The 20,417-nt window shown below is 33.3% G+C and overlaps 1 protein-coding gene across 7 annotated transcripts in view; it reads right to left on the reverse strand.

Annotated features, from left to right (window-relative positions):
• LOC105473083 (NIPBL cohesin loading factor) overlaps positions 1-20,417 on the reverse strand; it is a 214,539-nt gene that overhangs the window by 44,232 nt on the left and 149,890 nt on the right. For all 7 annotated transcript variants that reach the window (XM_071099013.1, XM_011726708.3, XM_011726709.3 and 4 more), the window contains 16 exons: positions 18,269-18,466; positions 17,947-18,018; positions 17,757-17,846; positions 16,261-16,364; positions 15,678-15,764; positions 12,392-12,623; positions 11,507-11,658; positions 10,898-10,978; positions 10,264-10,364; positions 8,796-8,934; positions 6,401-6,483; positions 4,983-5,115; positions 3,983-4,126; positions 1,752-1,841; positions 490-704; positions 287-389 (listed from right to left, as the gene is read on the reverse strand). In XM_071099013.1, coding sequence (XP_070955114.1) covers positions 287-389; positions 490-704; positions 1,752-1,841; positions 3,983-4,126; positions 4,983-5,115; positions 6,401-6,483; positions 8,796-8,934; positions 10,264-10,364; positions 10,898-10,978; positions 11,507-11,658; positions 12,392-12,623; positions 15,678-15,764; positions 16,261-16,364; positions 17,757-17,846; positions 17,947-18,018; positions 18,269-18,466 — 2,024 coding nt within the window. The remainder of the gene's footprint in view (positions 1-286; positions 390-489; positions 705-1,751; positions 1,842-3,982; positions 4,127-4,982; positions 5,116-6,400; positions 6,484-8,795; positions 8,935-10,263; positions 10,365-10,897; positions 10,979-11,506; positions 11,659-12,391; positions 12,624-15,677; positions 15,765-16,260; positions 16,365-17,756; positions 17,847-17,946; positions 18,019-18,268; positions 18,467-20,417) is intronic.

The raw sequence follows: 20,417 nt of genomic DNA on the forward strand, positions 1-20,417 counted from the left end.
TAATTTTTGTATTTTTAGTAGAGACGGGGTTTCATCATGTTTGTCAGGTTGGTCTCGAACTCCTGACCTCAGGTGATCCACCTGCCTTGGCTTCCCAAAGTGTTGGGATTACAGGCCTGAGCCACTGCACCTGGTTGGACATTTTAATACAAAACCTTAAAACAAACACTACATCTATGATCTTTTGAGTACTGTACTCAACAATGAATGACATTATATACTACTCACAAGCATCTGGAATCAGAAAAATCAACATCACTGTATAAGGAATTCTTGTCCAGTTTACCTGTGTCAAATAAATATCAAAGCTCTGGGCAAACGGCCTCATGGAGGCCAAGTATCGAACAATCAAGCAAGCATCATCGTAGTCCACAGTATCAGAGTTCATCCTGCAACAAAAAGTCATTAAAAATTTATTTTTCTTTTTTGTAACTTAGGTATCTAGATATCAAGGAGATAAATGTAAACTGTTTTCTCCTTGGATCTTACTTTAATGTGCTAAACTGAGAAGGTGTGGTTTTGATAATGCTTCTAAGAAACTTTTTTCGGTTTTCAGCTCGATGCATAATTTGGCCAGTTGTCTCAATTTCCTTTGCATGATGTGTTCCTTCAGATGATTCTTCATCTTTTTGTGATTTCATTGCTTTTTCTGTTTCCAGAGTCGTGTCTCGAAACCACTGGGCTATATAAAATTTACGAGAAAACTGGAAAGAAATTAGACAGACTTGAGCTTGATGAAATTAGCAACAAGATTTCCAAGTTAAGTAATAAAGTTGGAGTGCTCACATTACAGGAATACAAATATTAAAGTTTACCTTATAACAACTCCCATGTGATAAAAACAGATTTTAAGAAAGCCAGAAAATTTAGAATATCCTAAATGTTAGAAAACTTATTATTTCACTATGTTCCAATACTTAATGATGTCAAGATAATTTGATAAACACAAGTGTATTAAATATAGAATACTATTATCAACTACTTAATCAAGGACAATATCATGACAAAATTAGATGATGGGTCAACTAGGAAAGTTTATATCAACTGGATAAAATGCTGAAGGTAGAAGAATTCATCTGTTTTCAAATGTTAATTCTCCAAGAAACACACAAGACAACTGTCACTGAAATAGTTTAACACTGAGACACACCTGTAAATCTGTTCATTTGAATACAAACTGAAAACCTGCAGTATCTGGCTGAATAGCTTAGTGGTATCCCATTTCTTTCAATTACATATCCCATCAGTTAAAAAATAAAATCAAATACCTCTATGTATAATGTTCTCAAATAACAGTTTATAAATTTTGTACATGAACCTCTTATACTAACATTTTGGTTATATTACGTAACATACATGAAATAAAAGTAAAATTATATTTAAAAAAAATATATAAAAATCCAATAGTTTATTTTTACAGGCTTATAGATCATCTCATGTACCACTTGGCCCATACTTACTCTGAGAACCAATGACCTAGTCTAGTCTCAAAGATCACTTATGGAGAGACTTCCAAATATTTCTCTTGTCACACAATTTTAGGACAGTACAGTATCCTTAACCAGAATTCCATATAAGACAAATCAACCCAAAGCATTCTTTTCTGTTTAGATTATCAAGTATCCCTTTGTTTTGAAGATAAATATTCCAAACAACTTAAGTTTTCCTCTTCATCATCCTACCTCCCAATTTTCTTAAACCCAATTTAAATAAACATTTAATATCTCCAAAAAAGGGGAAAACAATCCTACCACTAGTGAAGGATCAGTCTCAGTGTTTTCATCCAAGTAATCAAGCAAGGCTTTTTGTAATTGTTGGATTTCATCTTCCCCTCCTGAAACCTATAGAATAAACCAAATAAGAACAAAAAAAGGTATTACTGGTGTGCTTTTATAAATCATCTAATTGTAAACACAAATCTCAGGGAAAAACTGATATTAAAAATGAAAATACAACCACAGTTAACTAAAAGGAAACAGAAAAACAGTATTTCTGAAAAATATTATATATTGTTAGCTGAAGTTTGCCTTTTTTGTTTTACTTTTTTTGAGATGGAGTTTCACTCTGTTGCCCAGGCTGGAGTCCAGTGGCACTATCTTGGCTCACTGCAACCTCTGCCTCCTGGGTTAATACAATTCTCCTGCCTCAGACTCCCTAGTAGCTGTGACTACAGGCATGGTCCACAATGACTGGCTAATTTTTGTATTTTTAGTAGAAACAGGGTTTCACCATGTTGACCAAGCTGGTCTTGAACTCCTGATCTCAAATAATCCACCCTCCTGAGATTATAGGTTTAAGCCACTGCACTCAGTCTTTATTTTTATGAACTACATGTCATTTTTTTAAAAAAAGAGCTCATAGGTAGTTGACATAAAAATGATCAGAAAAATGTGTTAAATCTTCAGAGGTAGGAAGAATTTGCTTTTGGAAATACGCGTTGAGAGTCACGAAAATTTACAAATGATCCTTCCCCTTGAGTTGCACAATGTATAATCAATATAGCCATACATGGCAATAAGAGGTTCCAGGCCCACTTTAAGAAATACAGTAAGTCATCCAGTAACTAGATCTTCGTTTCTACATTACAATTCACCAATAAAAGGAACCAAGATTCCTAGGAGAAACAGCTGATCCCAGTGCTAGGGTAGGGAAGGTAAAAGATCTGCCTGAAACACCTTTTTGTTCTAGAAAGCAAGCCCTCAAATTATGATGGGAACATATCAAAAGGACATAAAAGCCAGCTTCAAAGGGTTCTCATTGATCAAATCTAGGATGATTTGAGCATTAAAATAATGACAGCAACAAATTATAATTTACCAGAGTAGGTACTGTAGTATTATATTAGATGTTAATATTATATTAATGATAATTTTTTGCTTTTGATAATTGTACTATAGATATTTAAGTGAGAGCTCTTGTTTGCAGAAATATACACTAAGCAGTGGCTCCCAAGCTTCAGCATTCACTCATTAGAATCACCTGGAGGGCTTGTTAAACCAAGAGTTTTTGATTCAGTAGGTCCAGGGAGGGTCCTAAGAATTTGTATTTTTGTTAGAAATGTACTTGTTAGTTCCCAGGTGATTTTAATATTGGTGCTACTTGTCAAGGGGATCACACTTTGAAAATCACTGCATTAGAGAATTCAGGGGTAAAGAGGGAATCACGTCTGCAACTTCCAAGTGGTTCAAAACAAAATTTTAAATAAATGCATATACAGACACACATACATCTATATTTTGAAAGATGATAAAGCAAATTTTGTAAATTGTCAATAATTGAGGAATTTGCAAGAAGTTTTTACGGGAGTTCTTTGTAGTATTCCTACAATTTTTCTCTAAGGTTGAAATTATTTCAAAACATGAACTATAGCAAAAAAAAATTAGAGGCATTTCTACCAACATGGATATGATTATGAGCATTAAAAAAGACTAGAAAAAAATGAAAACAGAAGTTGTATACAGTAGGATTAGAAATCATTTCCTCACCAGTTTTCTCACATAACTTTATTACTACCACCTTATCCACATTAAAAAAAAAAAAAAAGCAATAAAAAACTTTTTCCCCCCATATGAAAACTCTCTAATAAAGTATAAAAAAGCTCTCCTCACATCTCCTTGGTATGAGAAGATACATAACATTCAAAAGTACAAAACAATCTTATTGGGTATGCTAAATCACCATTCAGTAAATTAAAAACTTAAATAAAATTTATGTTAAATCAAATATAAAACACCATTATACATTATTAAGAGTACTTCACAAAAAGAAAGTAAATGATTTATATGAACCATTCAGAAGTCCCTGTTAGACTAAACAATTCGTTCTCGGGTCTTAAAATTTCTCACTGGGGCTTTGAAAAGTCCACTTTTAGAAGTAAAAATCTTACTTTGAATCCACAAAATGAAATGCAAAAGTAATGGAAGGACATCCAAAGAAAATAACTATTATTTATTCCCACAATTTTAATCCTGTATCTTAGTACCTGTTTTAAAATGCGTTCTATAGATCCTTGATCCATTTTGCTTGTAACAGCATCTTTCCTCAGCCGTGCAGCAACGGTTCCAAGGTAATCAAGAGATGCCACTCTTAAAGCCATCTCTGTTGACTTGTTACTGAACTGATGAACCTAAATATCAAAATAGTTTTTGATTTAATAATTTATAACAATATATTTTAAATAGCAATTTATCATATAAATTCCCAATCTAAATTGTATAATTTAAAATTTAAACTTTTTTTCCCCCCTGTGATACTGTCCCATAAAGTCATTTTTGCCTTTTGATTTTCTGGAATCTGAACATTTTCATGTGACTAAAAAAATTACAGATTAAACTTCCTTAAGAAAAACATAACTCTTTAAATATGTAGGCTCAACTGTATATTTGCACAAAATGTGGTATTACTGAATACAAATTTCTAAGGGTGGAATTCTGATGCCTATAAAAAGTTATTATAGTTTCAGAATAGTATTAACATATTTTCCCATCCACAAAAGGTCCCAGAAGCTTTGTAACAATGTGTATTGTGCAAGTTCAAATGTAGTTTAAAAATAAAGAGAGTCACAGTATTTCTTTGCATTTACCTACTGCATTACATGAGGATTACAAAATGCCATGTATTTGTATAAATACTCTTAAAGATGATAAGGAGTCTACATTAATCATTTTCATGCTTTGAAATGAGTAACTTATGACTCACTGTTGAGATACTTTTAACAATATAACATTCCCCCCCACAAAAAAAATTGTTAAAGCACTGTTTTCTTATCTTATGTAATGAAATGAAAGCACCAAACTTCACAACATTTGAAAATTTTCTACAAGGTACTGACAATATTGTGTACAGTTATGCACATGCAAAAAGAGATGCAATGTTCATATTTCCTTACACATTTTTAAAGAATTCATCATCTGTGAATCAGAGTACATCCTCATTATGTTGTCTTCTAGTAATCTAATAATCTTTAAATGCTATACTCTTACCAACAGTCTCCCTAACAAACTAAGGAGTAGTTCAGCAGCTGGCCATTCAGGCTTATTGACTGTTGAAAGAAGGTCTTGAACAAAATTTTCAAACAGTGGTCTGTAATCTTCTTCACCTTGCTTACTACCACATCTGTTCAAAAACAATGAAAAGGATGTCAATTTAGGTGACAACATGTCAGTCATCTGTCTACCAACATGACTGAAATTGTTAGCTAAGTTTTCTTTTCTCTATGTTTAGTAACAAGATATATAAAAGTACATTAAATAAAATATGGCTTTAAATGAGTCTATTTCACAAACTCCACTTTCTCCTTAATTAAAGGGAATTCATTAACCAAAACTAATATTACTTTCTTGCAAGTGAAACACATTTAAAAAAAAATGACCACTGTTTTTCTACCTACAAGATTACCACAAATTCTTCTTTTTTTTTTTTTTTGAGATGGAGTCTCGCTCTCACTCAAGCTGGAGTGCAGTGGTGTGATCTCGGCTTACAGCCACCCTCCATCTTCCAGGTTCCAGTGATTCTGCTGCCTCAGCCTCCCAAGTAGCTGGGACTACAGGTGTGCACCACCATGTCTCACTAATTTTTAAATTTTTTGTAATTTTAGTAGAGATGGGGGTTTCACCATGTTGGTCAGGCTGGTCTCGAACTCCTGACCTTGTAATCCGCCTGCCTCGGCCTCCCAAAGTGCTGGGATTACAGGCGTGAGCCACGGCACCTGGCCAAGATCACCATAAATTCTTATGGAGGCTAGGCTGGGTGCGGTGGCTCACGCCTGTAATCCCAGCACTTTGGGAGGTCAGGGCGGGTGGATCACCAGAGGTCGGGAGTTCGAGACCAGCCTGACCAACGTGGGGAAACCCCGTCTCTACAAAAAATACAAAAATTAGCGGGGCATGGTGGTGCATGCCTGTAATCCCACCTACTTGGGAGGCTGAGGCAGGAGAATCGCTTGAACCTGGAAGGTGGAGGTTGAGATGAGCCGAGATCGCACCATTGCACACCAGCCTGGGCACCAAGAGCAAAACTCCGTCTCATTAAAAGAAAAAAAAAAAATTCTGATGGAGGCTAAATAACATCTCTTCACAAACTTTCCTATTCAGGTACCATAGGAAAATTCTCCAAAATTTACTGAAGACAAAGTACAGAATTTTAATCTAGTACTTTAATTTCTGGAGTCTAACAGATAAGCAAATTCACAAAATTTTAGATTTTTTCCCCCCGTAGTCCCATACTAATTTCAGATTTTTAATACTCCAATTGCCTCATTTTAAAGATGAAGAAACCAAGGGTCAGGAAGATGTATTCAAGGTTCAGATTATGGCAGGAAATTGGATTCATCTTTTTTTAAAAAACGAACTATTCTCTACACTGTGGAAAGAAAAACCAGATTTATATTAATGTTACTCACTTTTTAAGGAAGATGGAGAGGAAGTTTTGGGCTGTTCGCATAGCTGTTTCATAAGAGTTGGTAATGACAACATCCTGGTCAACCTAGAATTAAAAAAAATGAGTTTATAAAGATACAATAATCAATAAGTTAGCCCTGTTGCTATTGTCATGTTACTACTGAAGAGGGGTAATACATTTAAATACTAAAATGCTTAAAATATTCTATTATATATAAAGACAGAAGCCAAAATTAGCACACTAAGCATATTTTAAAACTTTATAGAAACAAATAAAAATACAGATAGAGTGTTATTAAAATATGTAACAGTAACAAATGCGGTTAACAAATTTAATATCAATAGTTGTTTCTGGTCAGAACAGAAAGAAATGGATTGAAAATACAAAAAGAATTTAGAAAACATATATCAACCTCAAAGTTTAAGAAACACATAATCCATACAATCAAAAAAAAAAAATTCAACGCCTTCATCAGAAATTTAAAGATTAGGATATAAATAGTCAATTCATAGTTATAAAAATCCAACAGACAAATAACTACAGGAAAAGGGGCTCAAGCTCACTAATAGCCAGGAAAATGCAAAATAACATGAGTATTTCTCAACGACCATAATTTTAAGTAAGAAGTAGGGCTATAAACTGAAACACCCCTTTAGTAAGCAAATTGACAACTTCCAGTAAAGTTAATGCATGTATACTATCTTAATTCTACTTCTAAGTATATCTAGAGAAACTTTTGCTCTAAGTTGTGATTCTATGATATGGTGTTTTTAATTCAAGTAAAAAAACAATCTAGTATGAGTTGTATGTATTAAAAGTGATGCTGAGTGAAAAAAATTAGCTGTAAATATGTCATCACTGTCCTTTACGTAAATTTTAAAAATGAAATACTTGTATATTGAATTTACATACAAATAATTAAAAGAAAGAAACAAACATATTCATCATACTTGTCACCACTGGTTAGGAAAGGAAGACTAGAGACAAACAATGGGATTGGGATGGGAGAAATAAAGAGGATCTGAACTTTTCAGGTAATATTTGACTTTCTTTCTTTCGTTCATTCATTTTTAGACAGGGTCTCATTCTGTCACCTAGGCCGGAGTGCAGTGGCACAATCTTGGCTCACTGAGTTTCGATCTCTCAAGGCTCGATCGACCCTCCCGTTTCAGCCTCCTGAGTAGCTGGGATGACAGGTGCATACCACCACGACCAGCTAATTTGTGTATTTTTTGTAGAGACAGGGTTTTGTCATGTTGCCCAAGCTGGTCTTGAACTCCTGGCCTCAAGCAATCTGCCCGCCCTGACCTCGCAAAGTGCTGGGATTATGGGCATGAGCCAAAGTGCCTGTCCAGTTATTAATAATTATTATATATTTATCATTATTCCCCAAAAGATACACACATATGCTTGGCTCTAACAGTAGATAAACAAAATTATTTGTTTCTCTTAAACTTTTGTTGAGGTAAAAGTATACACTTGGAAAAATTCTAAACATCTCCAAAAGCTATAAAACCAAAAGCAAATCTTCAGCATGAGCTACCTATTAGGGAGGGAATAAACTCATTTTCCACATGAATTTAATGTTATTATAATCCTATGTTATGCATTTATATACGGGTTCAGTATCCCTAATCTGAAAATCTAAAATGCAAAATGCCCTAATGAATATTTCCTTTGAGTATCATTTTGGTACTCAAAAAGTTTCAGATTTTGGAGCATTTCCGATTCCAGATTTTTGGATCAGGGATACTCAACATGCACACATAGTGTCTTATTCAGTTTCACATTTAATATCTCACTGACCCTTACAACCTGGTATAGTAGTTTTGATAAGTATTATCACCCCCATTTTACAGCTGAAGAATGAACTCAGAAAGATTAAAATGATTTATATGTTTTATGACTGGTAGATAGACCCAGAACTCAACTCTTCCAACACCACGTCTAGTGCTCTAAAAGAACCTTAAAGCCCAGCCATGAACCTCTACTTAAGAACACCAGTTTTGGCCAGGTACAGTGGCTCACGCCTCTAACCCCAGTACTTTGGGAGGCTGAGGAGGGTGGACCACGAGGTCAGGAGTTCGAGACCAGCCTGACCAACATGGTGAAACCTTGTCTCTACTAAAAATACAAAAATTAGCTGGGCGTGGTGGTATGTGCCTGTAATCCCAGCTACTCAGGAGGCTGGGGCAGGAGAATAGCTTGAACCTGGGAGGCAGAAGTTGCAGTGAGCTGAGATCGTGCCACTGCACTCCAGCCTAGGTGACAGAGCAGGACTCCATCTCAAAAAGACAGAAGGAAAAAAAAAAGAATTTCCGTTTTATGAGAATGACAGAGAATACAGATGTTTCCTTCAATAACGTACAGTTGTAAACCTTTAATAGATTCCTTACTTTTTTATTTGAATCTTCTTCTGCATTAGAGTCCTTCTCTGATGATGGTAAGTGTACCACACACTGAATAAGTTGTAAAACCAGTGCTGTAACCATCTGAATATACATAGGTTCTCCATCCATATCACTACTGTTTAACCTTTAATGAAGAAAAAAAACTTGTATGGAGTATCAAGATACTCTCATTTAGATGTCATCTATTGTCTGTAAGTTTCACGATACTTTGTTTGCCAATATTTCTAGGCATGATTTTAGCGTTTATAATAGTGTTCTTATGTGTAATTATTTGTCATAAGTTAGCAAAAACATCAAGTAAATGCCTAGGCATGCTCAGATAATTAAAACAGTCAAAGGAAAAATACAGTATTAACAAAAACTTCTATGCTTTACCTACACTGCAGATAAAAATTCATAATAAAATACTAAACATTTCTCAAAATGATTTCGAAAATGATAAAAGTCTTCAAAGTTTCCAAATGCCCATATATTTTGCTACTCATCTGTTGAATCTGTTATTCATTTGGTATTAAAATCTGCTACAGCTTTTGATCATCTGTGCTAGTGTTGGTAGTATAGATTATAAAAAATCAATGTCCACATCTTTTGTTCTACAGATATTGTAAAAATCTAAGCATTCTTTTATATGTTGATAGTTTTTCTTCAGGTTTAACAGACAATAAATGTTTATCAGTATACAATTAGTCCAAAAAATGATTAAGATAAAATAATTATTTTAGAGAAGAAGTCTTCAAAGCAATCTTAAAAATAATCCTATATGCCACGTCAACACTTTTAATCACTCAGGAATATTAAGATAATTCCGGTGATTATCTATGATGGCAAAGACAATAATGCTGACCATAGCAGTGGATAACATTCCTTATTAACAGTGTGCTTAGTGATTAAAGAGCATTTAATCTCCATGATTATTCTCCATACTGCCATTAGAGTAATCTTTGTTTTTTTTTGAGACAAAAAAATCTTATAAAATCCTCTTTGAACTGATCTGATTCTTTTGAGCCATATTTGCAATAGCACTGACTAGTGGTTTGTAGTAAGGAATGATTTTGCTCTCCAGTGCCTGGAGATAATTTTGGTTGCCACAAGTGGAAGGAGGAAGGGTGTCTATTGGCATCTAATGGGTAGAGATCAGGGACGCTGCTAAGCATCCTATATTGCACTAGACAGCTAAGAATAACAAAATGTTATATGGCCTAAAATGTTAACAGTGCCAATTATGAAAGACCCTTCCACAGATCTTTTACCTTTGAGAATCAGTGAACTTTTCTAAGCCCCCTAAATATGCCATGTTATTTCACACATCTAAGCTATTCTTCATGTTGTTCTGATGTAACTGCCTAGTTTTTAATTATTAAAGTATAAATCAGACAGAATGAAGAATAAATGTACGACAGTTCAATATAATGGGGGTTCTTCATTATACTTGACCTCTGTTGTAATTAATTACCTGAAGTTCCTTAAACTCCTCTTGCTGGTTGGTAATCTTGCAAGTGAAGTAAAAATTTCTTCCAAAATTAACTGCCTATGCTTTTCATATCTTGAGAATACCTGTTTAGTAATTATAAGATTCCAAGTTAAACTTATAATTAATAGAAAACAAACCAAAAAATAATATCATGCGGTTAAAAAAATTACCTGCCATTTAGAATGAAAATGTTTTCAGTATCTAAGGTAAGTTGCTCAATTTTCCTATCATTAATTATAGCATTCTTATAGAAGTCAAAGAGTACACTAGTTTCATTTAAAGGACTATGATATCTTAGCTATAGACAGACAAGATTTAAATGATTTTAAACAATTCTAACTTTATTATAAATATCAAGGAATTATTAGCTGAAATATTTGCAAATATTTAGAAGCGTTCTAAATGTGACAGAAACAGAATAACTCAAAAAATTAACAAAACAGAAAAATAAATCCTCAATTCATAAAGTCTAATAAGACTTAGTAAAACAGTCCTTAGATTGAAATGAATGTACTGAAAACCAGGTATCATCATTACTTTTTGGAAGTTTGGATTAAATGACATCAATATTGTTTTATTTGTGGGGTAACTAAAAATACAAATTGATTATACTTACTGCAGTGACTAACTTAATGGCACACAACTGTAGTTCACTGACATTTTCCACAAAAAATGGTGTTATTCCCATAGATGAAACCTGTTTAAAAGAGTAAGTAGTATACAACATTAGTTGATTTCAGTAACATTCTATCTTACTTAATTCCAATACATTCATAAGCTTACTGGAAAACACTAAGAAGGCATTTTTTCTTCCCGCCACCGAATCAGCATCTATTCTTTTCTCTGTTCCTCTTCATCCTCAAAGCACATTAGCACATACAGGAGGTACATTGTTTCATAGCTATCAGTACTCTAATCTCTACTTTTTGAGTTTATAAATGTCACAGGAATATAAAGAAATAACAAACATTTAATATCTGCATGAAAATATAACCTATCTTTCAAAGAATTTAGAGTCTGGAATTTACACTACATTTATCTGTCTCCTGATAAAATGTCTTTTTATAACTCCTGAAGTTTTATTTCTTCAATTTAGATATAACATACTCTTAATAGGAAAAATTACTGATAATATAGTGCTGGTCTTATTATTGAGTGTGCTAGGTTATACTGGACTCAATCATTTAGTTTAGAAATATACGAAATGCTTACCAAAAAAACTTACCTGAAGAATTGTTGTGTCTGTAAGAAGTTGTATCTCTAGCAATTCTGATAAGCTGCTAACAATGTCACAAACTTTGTTATAAAGCATTACTATTACTCTCTGCTTATGGGTAGAACATTTAGCCCGTTTTGCTTTTGAACTTAATAAGCCTCCTAAAATGAAACAAATTCAAGACAAGGAAAACATCAAGTTTTAATAATTTTTAATAAACAGTACTCAAACTGTTTTTGAATTAAGAGAACACAATTTTTAAACTACATAAAAACAGAATCTGGAAGATAAAGCTTTTTATTTATTAAAATAGAAAATTACTCTCTAGAGATATTCTATTAGAAACATTCTTGCAACAGATAATCTTCAGGGGCTATTAAATCCTTGTATCTAAAATATTATTTTATCTTGATTTCTACTTTTCTCCATTGGAGCAGGATAGTAAGATTATATTTCCCTTTAAATTAATTTTCAATTATACAACAAATCATCAAGTTCATTATTCAGGAACCCAAGTTTGACCTTACTCCCTTCAAATGTATACATTTCATTGTTAATTTATAAAGGTTAAGAACAAAAGGAGTATTTATCTTGAATCAATCCATTTTGTAGACAACTGCTTTTCTGGGTAAATTAGGGGGAAATGATAAATGAAACCAGAAGGCAGCATTTTCTGAGATTTTCCCCGACAAGTAGAAATAACTTCTATTATATATAAGTAGTTCCTAAAGAAATTATGATTGAACAAGTACTATATTCTAGTCAAATCCATAATCAAAATCAGTGTTTATTACAACTTATATGATTCAAAAATTTTAGTGCCATTTTAAGTCCTATTTTGACTCATCTAACATGGCAAAAATTTACAATAATTTTGATATTATACGAACTAACCTCCATGAGGATCTAATCTGTAAACAGGATCATACTGAGGATAAAGTGTATTCTGTAAATGAAATTTAGTGTACTGTATAACTCTTTCAATTACATCCTCAATGTACACAGCTTTTGGCATGTTAGGGGATGTCATAATGTTGATAGTTGTAAGACAAGCATCTGCTGATTTTGTAACTCTCTCCATAATAAGGTCTCTCCATAACCTTTCTTCTTCTTCAGTATCGTTATTCTGTAAAACAGTACATTGTTAATGAAATGGAAATAAACACATTTATAGGTTTAAAATATACATTAAAATTATGATTTATTTGATTTTCACTGGTGGAAAACAGTGTTATGATGTGTGTTAATTCTTTAAAGAATATCCAGAATGAGGTACAAATATCAATACTACTTTGAGCACGATTTGTGTTTCAATGTTTTCAAACTTTATATACTCTACCTCATTTCACCACTAGATGACACCCTACTGACAAAGTTATAATTATCTTTATCCTTTGTGTGCTTTATCTATCTATCACTTTAACTGTATATAAATTAATTTTGTGTTTTGGGTATAAAAATTATGATAGTTTAAAAACTTTATAAATTCTGCTTGCTGCTGTGATAACAAAGCAAAAGTTAATGACAAAGGGTAAAGCCTTACTTAGTACTAAAATGTTACTGACAATCATTCCTAACACCTGCTTTTCAACAACAATGCTTCTGAAACTGAGATTAAAAAGTAGTAATATGCAGACTAATGAAGACATTTTTTAAAACAGATAATTTAAGAACTGAGAGAAGACCTTATTTTAATCTACACATCAGTAACTTGACATTGCAATTAGGAGTAATCTCACTGTTAAAGTAAAAATCCTTCCATCACATCTTTAGTTATGAAATATAAACTATATTATAGGACTACTTCCAAATATATCCTATTCAAAGCTTATACACTGGGAAAATGAACAAAAACACAATATATAATATGTAAAGCAGACAGGGCTTTCTGTTCAGTAAAGCCTAAAAACTCACAAAGGAAAGATAAAATTGCTTGTCTTTGATGCAGACATTGCTGTTTGTTTGGAAGAATCAGTTAAGGAGGTTCATGATTCATGCCAAACGTTAAGGCTATCTACAAAATATTAAATACTGTTACAGTTTTTTAGGAATGAAAGTAATTTCCTTAAGACTGAGTCAGCCAGCTCTCCAGAACTCTAGATTTCTGATGATGATTACCACAATTTCTTGGTGAAGTATCTAAGTAACTTGTAGACTAACAATGGAGTAGATTGTTACTTTAGGTTTCTCTAAGCCCTTTGTTTCTATGATGCAAAAAGTAGTTTAAAGAGAGGGCACTTAAAAATATAAATATACTTAATAATCCAGAAAACTACCATCTGAGATTATTTTTCTACATATTTTATTCCAGGAGTGTTCAATCTTTTGGCTTCCCTGGGCTACACTGGAAGAACTGTCTTGGGCTACATATAAAATACACTAACAATTACGATAGCTGATGAGCTTAAAAAGAAATTGCAAAAAATCCTCATAATGTTTCAAGAAAGTTTACAAATTTGTGTTGGGCTGCATTCAAATCTGTCCTGGGCCACATGGGCCAGTGGGCCACAGGTTGGACAAGCTTGTTTTACTCCATGGAGATAAGATTTCCTAGCAATCCTGTGGCTTTTGCAAACACCAAGAGCATTTCCCTCATAAGACAAAATGAAATCTAGTGTTTGTATTAAATATATATACTACATATGTATACATGAGAAGCATATATATCAAAAGTGTTCAACATGGTTATTGCTAGATTAGAATATAGCTTTTTTGGTGCTTTTTGTTTTGGAAATTTTCTGCAATAAATATGTTACTTTTATAATCAGGCCTTTAAAAATAAAGAAAATTTGGCCAGGTGTAGTGCCTCACATCTGTGGTCCCAGAGCTTTGGGAGGACAAGGCAGGAGGATCATTTGAAGCCAGCAGTTTGGGACTAGTCTGAGCAACAGAGTGAGACCTTGCCTCTACAAAATATTTTAAATAATTAGCCAGGCATTGTGGTGCATGCCTGTAGTCCTAGTAGCTTGGGAGGCTGAGGTGGAAGGATCACCTGAGCCCAGTAGTTCGAGACTACAATGAGCTATATGACTGCAGCACGGCACTCCAGCCCAGGAGACAAAGCAAGACCCTGGCTCTATTAGGAACAAACAAACAAACAAACAAAAAAAAAAAAAAAAAAAAAAAAGAAAATTTATCAACTCAGAACATATTAAATGCCTATAAGCATTAGTGTTTGCATTCATTAATGTCAGAGATATCAAGATCAATTTGAATGCACATATAATTTACAGTCCACTACAATGCTAGGAAGGCAAATCCCAGGAAATTTACTTCACTCAATAAACCATTGCAACCATGTTGCTACTGCTTTTGATATAAACATATTAAAATATAGTAACAGTGGCAGTTAACATTTACTGAGAAGTTAAAGTATGCCAGACACTGTTATAAGTACTTTACATGAATTAATTCTTTAATCCTTTTAACAACCCTTTGAGGTAGGTATAAAAATGGTATATAAGGAGTAATGCATATTAATTAAAAATTAGTATACATTCAGAAATCATGATAAAGTTTCTAACTATATTATTTCTTCAGGAAAGGTCAACAAAAAGAATTACTACCTATCATCTCATAAATCAAAAACAAAATTTAAACATTCATACAATTACATAAGGAAGAGCATAAACTAAAGAACGGTCCCTGAAACTGACAAAAATTTTCATGTCTTGACTGTTCTTTATGGCAAAGCTGTGAATTGACAATGTGTAACGTTAATTCTGAATTACTAAAAGTTTTATTAGCAATGCTAATGAATGTAACTAGTAATTCATGGTAACATGTTCAAATTAACGAAATGTGAAATTTCCCCTGCACATGGAAGTCATTTGTGAAAAAATTCACATTAGTCCCTCCCTAATGCACAGATGATAGATTCCAAGACCTCGAGTGCATGCCTAAAACTACGGATAGTATCAAACCCGATATACACTATGTTTTTTCCTATACATACCTACCTAAGATAAAATTTAATTTATAAATTAGGCATGGGAAGAGATTAATGACATTAATAAAAAATAGAACAATAGACTGTAATAAAAATCATTCACCTACTTTCAGCTCACAGTTGACTGTAGGTAACTGAGACCATGAAAAATGAAACAATAGAGAAGTGGGGGACTACTACAGATCTTAATAACATTAAGGGTAAAATTAACAGTATGGATCTTAAACTTACATGATTTAACAAAGTGGAAAGCTTTGACCCATCCTGAATATTCTTCTCCAAGATATTTAGGACTTTCACAGTTTTGTCAGTTGAAAGCTAAAATAGCAAGATAAATTCTTTTATCAATCACTGGTAAAAGTTACATACTATTCAAGAAACAATCTGTACAATTATTCCCTTTGAGCTATGGAGGAAATAGCATTGTTACCCTCTTAAAGAGTAAGAAAACTTTCCCACTTAGAACTTCTACTCACGACCCTAAATGACTAAAGCAAAGTCAAAGAAAAATGTAATGTATTTCTGCATTTAAATAATCTAAATATTTGAGAAAATGAAAAAAAAAAAAAAAAACTCCGAAAAAAATTAAAGTCCATGCCCTCTTTCAATGCAGGACTGTGATTCTCTTTAGAATAATTTGCAGAATACTTCTTTTATTCTTTTGTAAAAAACAAAAAAATTCATTTAGACTCTCAGAGGTCAATGAGTTTTCTTTTTACTATTTACATAAATTTTATAATTTACCCTGAAAACCTTAAATTAATTTCAAATATTTCTATGAAGTAAATTTATACATTTTATTTTGGTGAGATACCTTATCCATTATACCCATTGCTTTTATTTTAGCGGATTCACTGCCAAGTTCATTAAGCTGATGTTTTCCTAATAGCAGTTCCTGAGGAATTTCATCATCATCACCTGCAAAATCAAGCCAAATAAACACAAACTTTAGGTAAACGAAATAGCTCCAAATGTCAAGCTTAACTTTCTAATAAAATTTTTAGACACACAAACTAAACAAATAACCTAAGAGGCCTCTATATATAAACCTCAAGTAAACCCGAAATGAAAAAGGACAGAAATTGAAGTCAGATTTATGACAAAAATGGGAACATGAGATAGGTATCTTATCTTTACTACTTTAGATACACTCTTGACTCTTTTCAACCACACACTCAGCCTCAGGACGTTGACCTGATGGACTACACCAAGAGTCTCCCATGCCCTCTGGCTTTTGTTTGGGTTTGGCCAGTAGGGTGCCCTGTTAGAAGATTAAAGAGTGTAAGGTCAAGTATTTGTATCTCTTACTCTTTGCTTACAAGGTCTCCTCAGGCTGGCTCTGTCCCCTGACCAAAAGGTATTGCTTCTTTCAAGGCAGCCTACTCTACAACTTTTTTTCTTGCAGAATGAGTTCTGGTGACTTTTCTGTAGCCTCACTCTTTTGGTTTAAGACTGTTAACCTTGGGTTCTGGTACTATTTTGCCTCCATCTTTTTAACTGGTCTCTTTGTAAATAACTCCTCCTCATATTATCCTAATTTGAGAGTGCCCTTTGTCCTTTTGGGACCCTAAATGATACAGAAGACAATTTCTCAGCATACAATTGCAAAGTTTTAAAAAAGATGAAACTGACATTCTAAATAATCAGCAAACAAAATGATAGGCAAGTAATTCTCACAAAACAACTTATTTTACCAGCTGAAGGTGGCATAAGATTGTTAAGAATAGCTCTATACATTGTAAGCAGTGTTTTTATAAACATATTTTAATATTTATAGATGTAATCTTTATGTCATTGTAAAAGTAATATATGAATATAACATTAATCCTACTGTATTCTAATTGGTTTACTATTTTGGTTTCCATATTAGAATCTGTATTCCCTAAAGCCAGGTGTTCGGGTTTTACTTAATTTTGCATCTCTAGCACTTAACATACTACTGGCATACAGTAAGTATTCAATAAATATTGGTCATTAGAATAAATGAACAGAAGAATAGATGCTTATTTCTGCATATTTGCTCCTATCAGTACCTCCATTATCCAGGGTCTATTCAAGCCTCCTCACCTGCATAAAGACTTTCTTAATTACTCTAACTTATTCAGGATTCTTTAGATACTATTCAGACTTGATTAATTTATACTTGAGATTCGTACTAAAGTTTTTAATTTCTTGGTAACAGACTAGATTTGACTTCACAACTAGATTTCGTTTCTTGATAGCACAGAGCATGCCTCTGTATCCTCTGGAGTAACTGACAGAAAGTTAGACACTTAGAGTATGGGTAAATGTATTTTAAGTTGATTTTACCAAATGCAGTAAAATCCATATCTTCCAAATTATCCAAAATATTCTCTATCGAGGCTGTGAATCTCTTAAAAGTTGAAGAGTCCATCATTTCTGCAAGAGAGAAAAATACATTCATTATTCTCACATTCCAAGTAGACATGTGAAGCTGAAGAATATGAATAAAGACAAATTAAATAAACTAAAGTGTTACCTTCAGGTGTTAGTTTTGGTTCATATGCTTTCCTTTTCTTCTGTTTTTCTTTTTTCTTCATTTTCCTAGCAACTAAAATGAACAAAAAGAAGTACTGAAATGCAGGAATGACAACTTAAAATAATTCCATTTTTGTTTCTAGTTTTTTTCCTGAATGTTAAAGACTTAAACAATAATCACTGCTCATAGAAACTAAGTATTTTTGTCTTAATTGAAAATTAGTTGTTAATTAACTCATAAAAAGATATAAAATATTCTTCAAAGTTAAAGCCCTAAATTTAAATTGGTTTATGTAAGAAATCCGTTGACACTGATGAATTACCCTCACTAAGGCTGGGAGGAGGAGAATAATCTTCCATGTCAGAATCTGATGGACTTCGGTTTCGATAACGACCACCACCTGAACTCCTTCTTCCTTCATGAGAGTGGCCACTTCTCCTATGATCCCCAGAGCTTCTTCTGTCACGCTCTTCATATTCCCAAGCTTTATCATCATCTTTTTTATGTCGTTTCCTAGAGGCTAGAAGCAAATCCCCATGACAAATAATTTACCTCATTTAAAAAGATGATTAAAACTTGTACTTTACAAATGAACCACATGGGGAAAAAAATCTTCATTCCATAGGGTCTAGGAAATTCAGAGTGATTTTGTCTACCCAGAAGTTTAAGTTATGATATAGAAAGAGTATCACTAATTTTAGCACAATCTACCCAGATTTTAAGATCTTTACACAAACTCAGTATTTATTCCTAATAAATACAGATAGAAAGGTTCTTAAAATTAAACTATGGTGTTCATTTCAATGACATTTATTCAGCAAGTCAGTAAGGGTTATACCTAAACTTCAAGATTAATTGAGGCTGTAAAACAAACTATGTTTAGGAATTGGATGAAAAACAGAACCACCTTAAAGCACGTAGATTACTGATGGGGAGCAGGGTTTGGAGAAGTCAAATTTGAGAAAGTGTTACAGAATATGGGTAACCATGTACACCATCAATTAATAGCTAAGTTAAACCCACAACTCAGTGATAAATTCCATAAGCCCTGGTGACCTAACATGACAAGCCTACAGAGATAGAATAAACCTGTACAGTTGTAAATACTCACATAATGAATTCAGTTCTCCAACAAAAGGCTTGCTTAAACCCAAGAAAAGTTTCTAAGCTTATGTATGCTTCATAAGCATGATTATATATGTTACCTTCAATCTTTTCCCCATCATTTTAGCATTCTGCTAAAATCACCCGTACTGACAGGAGCCTTTAGGCAGACCTGGCAAACAGATTTCATCTGACACATCAACTCTCATCAACTGGCAATAGCTGCCTAGAATATTATGTTGAAAATAACTCTGAGCTCTGAGAAAGCATCATAGTTCAGCAAGAAAGACTGATTAGAAATGTCTGCAGTAAGAGCTGGGGGGCACTATAAGTGACAAATATTTACCATGTCTGTTCTAGGATGTAGTAGGTACCACCAAGTTAAAACCAGCATAGAGAAGTGATGTGTCCTACCTTGAGATCATATACTGGTGGTTGTTGTGACCACTTGCTGCTGACAATGATAAACTTTCCAGTCTGTTATTTGACTAGCAACTGCTCTTTTCTGAATCCCTAACTATGATAAATACACAAATACTTAAGACAAATGTTTTGCTTAAGTCCCCTACTTGGCTTAGATGTAAGGATGCCAACCTCTGGCCCAGGCGCTCTATGCTTGTGCCAGTGTCTTCATGTGTGGGTAATAAATGTCTACACTCTGGCTAATCTTATTCTTAAATGCTACCCTATCTATTCCTGTTCAAGAATCTAGTTTGGTTTCTGGTTCTGGACTCTTCTAGCCAATCTAGGGACAACATGGCAGGAAAAGGTCATTATGTTTCCTCTTCTTTATGGTCACAGGCTTAGAGAGCAAAAAGGTTCATATAAACCACAAATGTAAATGGATATAAATATCTGGGATTTTCTTCATAATTAGGTATGAATTTGGTTATGAGGTATGTGAAGAGTGATAGGACTGTTCCTCTTTTATGATTACAGTATGCTCTAGTATATTCCTTTAGTGACAACTTGTTTCATACACTAATAGAAGTAGGCTGTGTGTATGTATTTGTGAGAGAGAAACATGTCATTTCTATATAGAATTCCTCAGATTTTTTTTCACAAGTACTGAAATGCCTAAATTTCAGTACTTAGGGATGGCAACTAATAAGCAAACTACTTCAGAAAGCACTATTTTCTCACAGAGGCAGAGAAGGGGTCTTGCTATGTTGCTCAGGCTGGTCTCAAACAATCCTCCCACCTCGGCCTCCCAAAGTGTTGGGATTACAGGCATGAGTTACCGCACCAGAAATTAGTATTTTACAACCTCAAATATGACCTGCTTTAGTCTTTGTACATTTTAATTAATTTCATAAATCCATTTCAAGCATTCAATCCTATGAGTAGAAAATGCTTGAAAAATCTTA

The sequence above is a fragment of the Macaca nemestrina genome, chromosome 6 (genome assembly GCF_043159975.1).
Source record: "Macaca nemestrina isolate mMacNem1 chromosome 6, mMacNem.hap1, whole genome shotgun sequence".
Taxonomy (NCBI): Eukaryota; Metazoa; Chordata; class Mammalia; order Primates; family Cercopithecidae; genus Macaca; species Macaca nemestrina.